The sequence below is a fragment of the Heterodontus francisci genome, chromosome 10 (assembly GCF_036365525.1).
Source record: "Heterodontus francisci isolate sHetFra1 chromosome 10, sHetFra1.hap1, whole genome shotgun sequence".
NCBI lineage: Eukaryota > Metazoa > Chordata > Chondrichthyes > Heterodontiformes > Heterodontidae > Heterodontus > Heterodontus francisci.
In genome coordinates, this window is record NC_090380.1 from 15,905,028 (window position 1) to 15,918,351 (window position 13,324).

At 45.9% G+C, this 13,324-nt stretch overlaps 1 protein-coding gene across 2 annotated transcripts in view; it reads left to right on the forward strand.

The window, feature by feature from the left end:
- Positions 1-13,324, forward strand: part of LOC137374307 (cilia- and flagella-associated protein 44) — a 283,090-nt gene that overhangs the window by 186,601 nt on the left and 83,165 nt on the right. For both annotated transcript variants that reach the window (XM_068040145.1, XM_068040146.1), the window contains exons 24-25: positions 5,368-5,545; positions 9,058-9,513. In XM_068040145.1, coding sequence (XP_067896246.1) covers positions 5,368-5,545; positions 9,058-9,513 — 634 coding nt within the window. The remainder of the gene's footprint in view (positions 1-5,367; positions 5,546-9,057; positions 9,514-13,324) is intronic.

The window sequence follows — 13,324 nt, forward strand, 5'->3', positions numbered from 1 at the left end:
CTAATATGTCCTTATGTGACTCATGTCACCTTTTATCCGATAAGGCTCCTGTGAAGTACCTTGGGCTGTTTTCCTACATTACAAGTGGGACAGCTACAATACTGGCACCTACCCGGCAATGTGGCAAATTGCCCAGGTATGTCCTGTACACAAAAAGCAGGACAAGTCGAACCTGGCCGATTACCGCCCCATCAGCCTACTCTCAATCATCAGTAAAGTGATGGAAGGTGTCATCAGCAGTGCCCTCAAGCGGCACTTGCTTAGCAATAACCTGCTCAGTGATGCTCAGTTTGGGTTCCGCCAGGGCCACTCAGCTCCTGACCTCATTACAGCCTTGGTTCAAACATGGACAAAACAGCTGAACTCGAGGTGAGAGTGACTGCCCTTGACATCAAGGCAGCAATTGACCGAGTATGGCATCAAGGAGCCCTAGCAAAACTGAGGTCAATGGGAATCAGGGGGAAAACCCTCCGCTGGCTGGAGTCATACCTAGCACAAAGGAAGATGGTTGTGGTTGTTGGAGGTCAATCATTTGAGCTCCAGGACATCACTGCAGGAGTTCCTCAGGGTAGTGTCCTAGGCCCAACCATCTTCAGCTGCTTCATCAATGACCTTCCTTCAATCATAAGGTCAGAAGTGGGGATGTTCGCTGATGATTGCACAATGTTCAGCACCATTCACAACTCCTCAGATACTGAAACAGTCCGTGTAGAAATGCAGCAAGATCTGGACAATATCCGGGCTTGGGCTGATAAGTGGCAAGTAACATTCGCGCCACACAAGTGCCAGGCAATGACCATCTCTCAAAAGAGAGAATCTAACCATCTCCCCTTGGCATTCAATGGCATTACCATCGCTGAATCCCCCACTATCAACATCCTAGGGGGCTACCATTGACCAGAAACTGATCTGGAGTAGCCATATAAATACCGTGGCTACAAGAGCAGGTCAGAGGCTAGGACTCCTGCGGCGAGTAACTCACCTTCTGACTCCCCAAAGTCTGTCCACCATCTACAAGGCACAAGTTAGGAGTGTGATGGAATACTCTCCACTTGCCTGGATGGAGTGCAGCTCCAACAACACTCAAGAAGTTCAACACCATTGAGGACAAAGCAGCCGGCTTGATTGGCACCCCATCTACAAATGTTCACTCCCTGCACCACCAACACACAGTGGCAGCAGTGTGTACCATCTACAAGATGCACTGCAGCAACGCACCAAGGCTTCTTAGACAGCTCCTTCCAAACTCGCGACCTCTACCAACTAGAACGACAAGGGCAGCAAATGCATGGGAACACCACCACCTGCAAGTTCCCCTTCAAGTCACACACCATCCTGACTTGGAACTATATCGCCGTTCCTTCACTGTCGCTGGCTCAAAATCCTGGAACTCCCTTCCTAACAGCACTGTGGGTGTACCTACCCCACATGGACTGCAGTGGTTCAAGAAGGCAGCTCACCATCACCTTCTCAAGGGCAATTAGGGATGTGCAATAAATGCTGGCCTGGTCAGCGATGCCCACATCCCAAGAATGAATAAAATAAAAATATAAATGGGAATTGGTGTTGTTGTAGTGATTGAATTGATTGTATTTGACTCTTTTTAAACATCCAAAAGTTAGTTCGATGTTAAATGATTAATGATAGATGATTAATGGAGTTACTTGCACATGTATATTGAGCATCATTTTTGTTTTTAATGTACTTTCAACTCTTTGTGTTATCCATTCTCATTACACATGGCGGTGCTTTGTTATTGGGGCGATGAAATTGCGAAAGGGTGCAGCACAGGATATAATTTAAATGACTCTGGCCATTTTTACCCCCTGGGAATATTTGAATATTATTGGGGTGGAGAAATGCGTATTTCAAATTCACCACCTAGCACCAGCCATCTGTAATCTGATGCCCTCGCCCTCAGTGGCAGTAGACTGAACAAACACCAAAGAAGCTATGACTGTCCTGTGGGCCTCTGTATACAGGCTCCCACTGCAAATGGAGCTGCCACACCATCCAAGGTGGATTCCACAGCTGAACTCATGTTTATATGAGTTGCACTCACCACCAGTGCACCTGTCATATGAAACACATTCTCAGACCATTCTAGTGTCCATGCGTATGCTCTGATAGTATCCTTTTAAATGCTAAGATTAGAGTTCGCTGAGAGTTGATATCTCATGAGAGATACAGTAGCTTTGTGGTTATGCCATTGGACTAGTCATCCGGAGGCCTGGAATAACCATCTTGAGATTATGAGTTCAAATTTTACCATGGCAACTGGGGAATTTAAATTCAATTAAATAAACAAATCTGGAATAAAGAAACTGGTATCCGTAATGGTAACCATGAAATATTTGGTTGTTGTAAAAATCCATCTGTTTCACTGATGTCCTTAACAGGTCTGGTTTATATCGGACTCCAGACTCTCAGTAATGTGGTTGACTCTTCACTATCCTCTCAAATGGAATTCAAGAAAACAACTCACCAGCACCTTCTCAAGGCCAATTAGGGATGGGCAATAAATGGTGGCCTTGCCACTGATGCCTACATCCTATGTGTTGTGTGATTGCACCATGAATCAATAAAAAAGTCATCAGCATCATTATGCTCTCTCCTCAGCTCTTCAGGCCCACTTTTGCTTCATGCCCACTCTCTGGCTCACTATGCAGTACCCTTGTTGAATATTTCTGGGCTGTCATGTGGTAGGGAAAGTTGAGTGACTGTGTTTGTGACGAAATGGTTACTCACATGTGCAGCAGGCTCCTCCCTGTTTCTCCTCTGATTCTTGCAGTGAAACATCTAAGAAAGGGTAAGGAGAATAGCGGCAACCGTGAGTGAACAGTATAATTTATCACACACAAAGGGTAGTGGAAAGCTGGAACTCACACCAAGGCAGACCAACCTGCAGCTGGCTACTGCCTTCCTTCTTCCCTGTCTCCCACTCTTTGGCTATCTGTCTGCCTGGCCAGTGATGCAAGTGGTTAGAGGCTGAATACTGGGGTGAGGGGGGAGATGGGGCCAACTGCAGCTGTTCTTTACCTTTGAAGCAGAAAGCAGCCCCTTATCAAGGAGAAAGAATGAATACCCACTATTTGCCATGACGTAATCTCATACAGCTAGTATCAGGCAAACTATGGGGCTGAGAACTGGCGCATGGAACAAGCAAGTGCTCAGGTAAGACTTGCAATGCAGCCATTCTCGAAAGCTGTGAGAGAAGGACGTAATGCAGGAGGAGAGGAATGGGGTGTCCAGGGTTATGCAGGACATCTGGAGATATTAGGACAGGCGACCAAAAGCCTGATCAAGGAGGTAAGTTTTCAACAGCATTTTAGAGAATGAAAGTAGTGAAGAAGAGTCTTGGGGAGGGAGCTCCAGAGCTTAGGACCTAGATTGCTGAAGGCATGCATACCAATGGTGAGGTGAAGGAAGTCAGAAATGCACAAGACTAGAGTTGGAAGAACGCAGATTTCTTGGAGGATTGTAGAGCTGGAGGAGGTTACAGAGAAAGGGAGAGTCGAGGACATGAGGGATTTGAACACAAAGATGAGGATTTTAAATTATGGTGTTGTTGGTGAGCCTGGAGCCAATGTAGGTGGCAAACACAGGGGTGATGATTATGCAAGTTAGGACACAGGCAACAGAGTTTTGGATGAGCTCAAGTTTATGGAAATTGGAAGACAGACACATACAAAAGTAGTTTCAGAGTATGACTTCAGCTGATACAAATTCTTTTACCTGTCGCCACACAGAATTTAATCCACCACCTGTCTTTGACACAGAAACAGTCAGACTATTGCAAAGTTCAAACAAGCTGGTGCGCTTAAAGGGAATTGTTGACAGTAACAATGAGCTTGTATGATCAATTCCTCCAAACCCAATAGAGAACAGATGTGAGGGCAGAGGTTCTCTGGTCGCTGTGTGTACTAACATCATAAATGTATTTGTGAGGGTTTCCTTGTATTCCCACCTCTTACAAACACATTATAAAAGGGAAGATCCAATACTGAGAAAAGGGAAGCTTCATGAACGCATCCCACTGTTGCTGCAAAGACCTAGACCTGCTGCTAGACTTGCACTGGGGTAGAAGGGACGTACGCCCACTGCCATGGTCCAGCAATAATATGCCTGCCGCTGGGAGCTGACCACTGACCTAGGGTGTGGGGGCAGAAGAGAGGAGCAATGGGGGAATAACCCAAAAGTGCTGCGGGATTTAAACTGCTATCACACCTCAAAGGGGCAGGCCAGGACCTGAAAAAGTTTCAGAAAGCCATATCAGCAAGTGAAGCTTCAATGCACGGAATTCAAAACATTCTCAGACTCATCAGTGGATGAACGTCGAACCTAAATAAGTCAGAGAACGGACGAAATATTTAGGGCAGGGTGGAGGCATCATCCAGCAGGTGGTGGCCAACTCCATAACTCCCTGCACTGCACAATGGTGCCAAAAAGAATTTCACTGACCTCACCAGGGCAGCCATGTAATAGGCTGTGCACCTTGTAAGAATGCACTGTAATAAGCCTGGTTTACAATTTTCCCTCATTCCTGCATATAAAAGCATTGCAAAGGAAGCAGATTGTACTTTGCCTGTGTTACAGTTTTGGAACTCTGGAAAGCAGAATCCCCCACCTTGCAAGCCTAGCGCAGCGCTGTCTGACAATTCCAACAAATTCTGTAGTCATGGAGAGAGCTGTCTCTAAACACGGACAGGTGTTCAAAGCGCAGAGTCAGGGAATGAAGAAAGAGACAGTTGCAGGTTGCTCCATGCTCACATTCAACCACTGACTTCAGTGACCTGTTTGTAGATAATGTTTTACATAGATTTTGAGTAAACAATAAATGCCATTTGAAATCAGAAACCTCCCGTATCTTTTTTTGTTTTAAATAGATCATTTTCATGGTTTGTTGCAACACCATGAAATTTGCAATTTAAATATGTGAAGTTGTGAAATTCACAATTCTCAAAATGCTGTGTCCGTGAAATTTGCAAAATTTGACCATGAATTTGGTAGGGCACTAGTGATGAAATAATGACTGTAAAAGTCTGAGCTTAGTTTCTCTGGAGTGTTTATTATGGGTGGGACCTGCATGATACCCACATCCGAGCTGTTCTGAGGCGTTAGTTATCTTATCCAGTATGGTAATGTTGCTAGATTTTTGTTAGGCAGAGGTGTTAAGGCTTACGGGATAGTTAAATGGAGTTGAAGTATAGATCAGCCATCATATTGTTGAATGGCAGAACAGCCACAAGGAGCTGAATGGCCTCCTCCTGTTCCTATGTTCTAAAGATGGGAGATGAGAGGTCAGAGCATCATATCTACAACAGAAACACTACATGATTCTTTACACTACCGTTTTGTTTTCTGTAGCTACTTGAGCAGACCCGACGATAACTACGAAGATCCAAATGATGTGGCAGCAATCAAAGAAGCTCAAGAGAACATGGGAGATTTCAAGTTAAAGACAGCTGCTGATTACACTGTACCGGAACATCTTCGTATTAACGCAGAAAAAAAAAGGAATCAGCTTATTCGCCTCGAGGAGCTGGTATGTACTCAATAGAATTTGCAGTGGATCATGTATGTTCACCTCTTACACATGGGTTGGAGTCTCAAATCTGTGACCCATGATCCTTTACAGGAACACAGGATTGGTAAATTATCACTGCATGTACTTCTAAATGGGGACAGTAGGACATCTGACCTACACGATGAAGACTGCCTGAACTTCCAGATTTAATGAATTAATCAATGACACACACACTGGGCAGTAGGAAGTCAAAGGAGCTCAAAGGCAGCAGAGGGAACTTGGCCTGAATGCGTAGACAGTTATAGCACAATTCATGGCCATTTGGCTCAACCAGTGTCTCAGTGCTTACCCGCTATGCTGGTAAACAGTCCTAATCACACCTACACACCCTGTCCCAGAACAATAATTTTGTTGTTATACCTGTCTCTCTAATTTGACTGTAGATTTCCTTCCAAAAGGAGAGTGGGTCACAAATCCCACAGTTTTGAAATCTATAACGCACCCCAACTAATGTGGAAAACCCTTTTTATCTTTGAGCTCCAACCATATTCATTGTTGACATTACCCTCTCTGCAGCCTCTTTTACTGTAGTAGAATGTCACATTATAGTATAAAGTTACCGTGGAATCTCCCTGCTCAGCATAGTGGGGAAAGTCTTTGCTCGAGTCGCTCTGAACAGGCTCCAGAAGCTGGCCGAGCGCGTCCACCCTGAGGCACAGTGTGGCTTTCGTGCAGAGAGATCGACCGTTGACATGCTGTTCTCCCTTCGTCAGATACAGGAGAAATGCCGTGAACAACAGATGCCCCTCTACATTGCTTTCATTGATCTCACCAAAGCCTTTGACCTCGTCAGCAGACGTGGTCTCTTCAGACTACTAGAAAAGATTGGATGCCCACCAAAGCTACTAAGTATCATCACCTCATTCCATGACAATATGAAAGGCACAATTCAACATGGTGGCTCCTCATCAGAGCCCTTTCCTATCCTGAGTGGCGTGAAACAGGGCTGTGTTCTCGCACCCACACTTTTTGGCATTTTTTCTCCCTGCTGCTTTCACATGCGTTCAAGTCCTCTGAAGAAGGAATTTTCCTCCACACAAGATCAGGGGGCAGGTTGTTCAACCTTGCCCATCTAAGAGCGAAGTCCAAAGTACGGAAAGTCCTCATCAGGGAACTCCTCTTTGCTGACGATGCTGCTTTAACATCTCACACTGAAGAGTGCCTGCAGAGTCTCATCGACAGGTTTGCGGCTGCCTGCAATGAATTTGGCCTAACCATCAGCCTCAACAAAACGAACATCATGGGGCAGGACGTCAGTAATGCTCCATCCATCAATATTGGCGACCACGCTCTGGAAGTGGTTCAAGAGTTCACCTACCTAGGCTCAACTATCACCAGTAACCTGTCTCCAGATGCAGAAATCAACAAGCGCATGGGTAAGGCTTCCGCTGCTATGTCCAGACTGGCCAAGAGAGTATGGGAAAATGGTGCACTGACACGGAACACAAAAGTCCGAGTGTATCAGGCCTGTGTCCTCAGTACCTTGCTCTATGGCAGCGAGGCCTGGACAACGTATACCAGCCAAGAGCGACGTCTCAATTCATTCCATCTTCGCTGCCTCCGGAGAATACTTGGCATCAGGTGGCAGGACCGTATCTCCAACACAGAAGTCCTCGAGGCGGCCAACATCCCCAGCTTGTACACACTACTGAGTCAGCGGCGCTTGAGATGGCTTGGCCATGTGAGCCGCATGGAAGATGGCAGGATCCCCAAAGACACATTGTACAGCGAGCTCGCCACTGGTATCAGACCCACCGGCTGTCCATGTCTCCGCTTTAAAGACGTCTGCAAACACGACATGAAATCCTGTGACATTGATCACAAGTCGTGGGAGTCAGTTGCCAGCGTTCGCCAGAGTTGGCGGGCAGCCATAAAGACAGGGCTAAAATGTGGCAAGTCGAAGAGACTTAGTAGTTGGCAGGAAAAAAGACAGAGGCGCAAGGGGAGAGCCAACTGTGCAACAGCCCCGACAAACAAATTTCTCTGCAGCACCTGTGGAAGAGTCTGTCACTCTAGAATTGGCCTTTATAGCCACTCCAGGCGCTGCTTCACAAACCACTGACCACCTCCAGGCGTGTATCCATTGTCTCTCGAGATAAGGAGGCCCAAAAGAAAGAAAGTATAAAGTTCAGTAACTGTTGAAAAGAAGAGCAGGAGAAGACCATCAAACTCATCAACTTTGTCCCACCCAGTCAACTTTGCAAACTCAGGCACTGTCCAAACCCCCACCCAGGAATGCCTGCACCTCAGAGAGGCAAAATACAGAGGAACAAATCTGTGGCCAGTTCATGAAAATCACTATAGAATTCTTTTTGGATTACAACGTTGCAGGCAACGTTAAGTTGTCCGTTACTCATCATTAGTGACAACTTGCACCCTTAACAAGAACCTGTTGAGTTTGCTTTTAAAGGACTGGAGCAGCTCAATCCTCACCACATTTCTCGACAGTGTGTTGCAGGGGATGATGATTCTATGGGAAAGTACTGCCTGGTACTGTGGCTGAAGTGGCTCAGGGCTGTTTTCTGTGCACACTATATGGTGTATTGAGAGATATGAACAGAGACAGTTGCATAACACAATATAAAGTGTATTGAGGGATGTGTACAGAGCCATTTATGTAATATAACAGGCAGTCTGTAAGTGTGATAATTATATATTTATCTTTTACTGTGCTACATAGGGGGAGACGGTGGCGTAGTGATATTGTCACTGGACTAGTAATCCAGAGGCCTTGGCCAAGGCTCTGGGGACATGGGTTTGAATCCCACCACAGCACCTGGTGAAATTTGAATCCAATTAATAAAACAAAATCTGGAATTGAAAAGCTAGTCTAATGGCGACCATTGTCAATTGTTGTAAAAACCCATCTAGTTCGCTAATGTCCTTTAGGGAAGGAAATCTGCTGTCCTTATGCAGTCTGTCCTACATGTGACTGCAGACCTGCTGCAATGTGGTTGACTCTTAGTTCACTAATGTCCTTTAGGGAAGGAAATCTGCTGTCCTTATGCAGTCTGTCCTACATGTGACTCCAGACCTGCAGCAATGTGATTGACTCTTAAATGCCCTCTGACATGGCCTAGCAAGCCAATCAGTTAATGGCAATTTGGGACAGGCAGTAAATGTTGGCCTACCTAGCGACTCCCACATCCCATGAACAAATACAAAACATAAGTTGGTAGTACCAGTTTTTGCTTGCTTCTGAACACTAGCTCTGAGTTGTGTATGTCCCTTAAATGTCATCACCACCTTACTTAATTCCATCATTTGACCTATTTCTGAAGTCAGACTAAGGGGTTGGACGCTTGCAACATGTCACCTGCACTGGACAGGTTTGTTGGCTCATGTCACACACCAGTTTCTGGGGTCATCCTACGGTTGGAAAATTATACAGCATGCAAAACCACAAATATCAGGTGTATTTTATTTCCAACCATACAACCTAATGAGATTTTTTTAATCATCTTTTATAGATTCATGAATTCAAAGTTGAAATGAGCAGGAAGGTAGTTGATCTTCGTGACACAAAGCTTGATATTATTGAGCAAATCACCAGCCTGACTGAGGAGTTGAGGTCAATACAAGCCAAACTCGATCCTTCACAACATCTTCCCATTCCCATAGTCCCAAGTCTGCACCCTGATGAAACACCTGAGAAGAAGTTCCAATATGACCAAGAAAATCTTTTGGAATTCAAACAAGAACAAACTTCCAGCAAGAAGCCCAAGAAGACGTCAGAACAGCTCAGTGAATTTGGAAAAATATCTGAAATTACAAACAGTTCAAAAACTAGCTCATCTCTGCAACTAGATCACAACATTGTAAAAACCTCAGTAGCTGAGGTGATCCTGCCATCAAAGCTGGAGGCTGAAATCAAAATCATTGAAGCGAAAACGAATTTCTATTTGCAAACTGCAGTGCTGAAGAAGGTATGTTGGCGATGGCGATGATGATGGACAGTGGCATGTTAATCCGAGTAAAAACATTCATTGGGTTTAAGTTAACTCAATTAAATATAGCTCCTTTATAAAGCAGATGGTTTTACAGAAAGACCAAAACAAAATCCACTGATGCTTATGATAAAGAGAAGAAAGACTTGCACACAAGAACATAAGAAGTAGGAACAGAAGTAGACTATATAGCCCATCGAGCCTGCTCTGCCATTCAGTACGATCATGGCTGATCTTGGGTTTCAATTCCACTTTCCTGCCTGCTCCCCATACCCCTTGATTCCCTGCGAGACCAAAAATCTATCTATTCCAGCCTTAAATATATTCAATGATGGAGCTTCCACAACCCTCTGGGGTAGAGAATTCCAAAGATTCACAAACCTTTGAGTGTAGTAATTTTCTCCTCACCTCAGTCCTGAATGATTGACCCCTTATCCTGAGACTGTGTCCCCGTGTTCTAGATTCCCTGACCAGTGGAAACAATCTTTCAGCTTCTACCCTATCAAGCCCTTTCAGAATCTTGTATGTCTCAATTAGATCGCCTCTCATTCTTCTAAACTCCAGATAATATAGGCCCAATTTACTCAGCCTCTCATCATAGGACAACTCCCTCATCCCAGGGACCAATTTAGTAAATCTTCACTGCACCACTTCAAGTGCAAGTATATCCTTTCTTAAATGTGGAGACCAAAACTGCACACAGTATTCCTGGTGCGGTCCCACCAAAGCCCTGTACAGTTTTAGTAAGACTTCTTTATTCCTGTACTCCAATCCCCTTTGCAATAAAGGCCAACGTGCCATTTGCCTTCCTAATAGCCCGCTGCACCTGCATGTGAACTTTGTGTGTTCCTTGTATGAGTACCCCCAAGTCTCTCTGAATATCAACACTTACCAGTTTTACACCTTTTAAAAAATACTCTGCTTTTGTATTTTTATAACCAAAGTGAACAACTTCACACTTCCCTACATTACACTTCATTTACCATCTTGTTGCCCACTCACTTAACCTGTCTATATCTCTTTGCAGCCTCTCTACATTCTCCCCGCAGCTTACCTTTCCACCGAGCTCTGTATCATCAGCAAACTTAGATACAATACTCTCTGTCTGTTCATCCAAGTCATTAATATAGAGTGTAACTAGCTGAAGTCCCAGCACTGAACCTTGCAGAACCTCACTATTCACTGCCTGCCAACTTGAAAATGCCCCATTTATGCCCACTCTCTGCTTCCTGTCTGTTAACCAATCCTCGATCCAGGCTAATATATTACCCCCAACACCATGAGCCCTCATCTTGCCTATTAATCTTTTATTTGGCACATTATCGAATGCCTTTTGAAAATCCAGGTATACTACATCACCTGGTTCCCCTTTATCTACCCTACTAGTTATATCCTCAAAAAACTCTAATAAATTTGTCAAACAGGATCTCCCTTTAGTAAAATCATGCTGATTTGTTCTAATCATACTATGCTTACCCAGTACAATGTTATGATTTCTTTCATAATAGTTTCTAGCATCTTCCCAATGATGATGTTAGGCTAACTGGTCTGTATTTATAACTGGCCATGCATTTCATGCATTTATATAGTGGCTTTCACGACCACTGGATGTCTCAAAGCGCTTTACAGCCATTGAAGTACATTTTGAATTGTAGTCACTGTTGTAATGCAGGAAACACATCAGTCAGTTTGCGCACAGCAAACTCCCAGAAACAGCAATGTGATAATGACCAGATATTCTATTTTTGTGATCTTGATTGAAGGACAAATATTGGTCAGGACACCGGGAATAACTCCTCTGCTCTTCTTCGAAATAGTGCGCTGGGATCTTATACATCCACCTGAGCAGGCAGATGGTGCCTCGGTTTAACATGACATCAAAAAGACAGCACATCCAACAGTGCCCTCAGTACTGCACAGGAGAGTCAGCCTCAAGCTTTGTGCTCAAGCCTTGGAGTGGGACTTGATCAGATGAAAGGTCATCGACCAGAAACATTAACTCTGCTTCTCGGTCCACAGATGCTGCCAGACCTGCTGAGTATTTCTAGCATTTTCTGTTTTTTATCTCCCTACATAACAGCACAGTTTCTGTTGGGGCTCACTGTCCCACGGCACAGTTCATGCTGGGTCTCACTGTACCACGGCACAGTTCATGCTGGCCCTCACGGTCCCACAGAAAAATTCCTGCTAGCCCTCACTGACCTACAGCACAGTTCCTGCTGGGTCTCACTGTACCACAGCACAGTTCCTGCTGGGCCTCACTATACCACAGCACAGTTCCTGCTGGATCGCACTGTCCCACAGCACAGTTCCTGCTGGGCCTCACTGTACCACAGCACAGTTCCTGATAGGTTTCACTGTACCACAGCACAGTTCCTGCTGGGCCTCACTATACCACAGCATAGTTCCTGCTGGATCGCACTGTCCCACAGCACAGTTCCTGCTGGGCCTCACTGTACCACAGCACAGTTCCTGATAGGTTTCAATGTACCACAGCACAGTTCCTGATAGGTTTCACTGTCCCACAGCACAGTTCCTGCTGGATCGCACTGTCCCACAGCACAGATCCTGCTGGGTCTCACTATCCCACAGCACAGTTCCTACTGGATCGCACTGTCCCACAGCACAGTTCCTACTGGGCCTCACTGACCTACAGCACAGATCCTGCTGGGTCTCACTGTCCCACAGCACAGTTCCTGCTGGGCCTCACTATACTACAGCACAGTTTCTGCTGGGCCCTCGCTGTCCTGCTGGGCCTTCATTGTCTCACAGCACAGTTCCTGCTGGGTCTCACTGTTCCACAGCAAAGTTCCTGCTGGATCTCACTATCCCACAACACAGTTCCTGCTCGATCTCACTATCCCACAACACAGTTCCTGCTGGCCCTCACTGACCTACAGCACAGTTCCTGCTGGGTCTCACTGTACCACAGCACAGTTCCTGCTGGGCCTCACTATACCACAGCACAGTTCCTGCTGGATCGCACTGTCCCACAGCACAGTTCCTGATAGGTCTCACTGTACCACAGCACAGTTCCTGCTGGGCCTCACTGTACCACAGCACAGTTCCTGATAGGTTTCACTGTACCACAGCACAGTTCCTGATAGGTCTCACTGTACCACAGCACAGATCCTGCTGGGCCTCACTATACCACAGCACAGTTCCCGCTGGATCGCACTGTACCACAGCACAGTTCCTGCTGGGCCTCACTGTACCACAGCACAGTTCCTGCTGGGCCTCACTGTACCACAGCACAGTTCCTGCTGGGCCTCACTGTACCACAGCACAGTTCCTGATAGGTTTCACTGTACCACAGCACAGTTCCTGATAGGTTTCACTGTACCACAGCACAGTTCCTGATAGGTTTCAATGTACCACAGCACAGTTCCTGATAGGTTTCACTGTACCACAGCACAGTTCCTGCTGGGCCTCTCTGTACCACAGCACAGTTCCTGATAGGTTTCACTGTACCACAGCACAGTTCCTGATAGGTTTCACTGTCCCACAGCACAGTTCCTGATAGGTTTCACTGTACCACAGCACAGTTCCTGCTGGGCCTCACTATACCACAGCACAGTTCCTGCTGGATCGCACTGTACCACAGCACAGTTCCTGCTGGGCCTCACTGTACCACAGCACAGTTCCTGCTGGGCCTCACTGTACCACAGCACAGTTCCTGCTGGGCCTCACCGTACCACAGCACAGTTCCTGATAGGTTTCACTGTACCACAGCACAGTTCCTGATAGGTTTCAATGTACCACAGCACAGTTCCTTATAGGTTTCACTGTC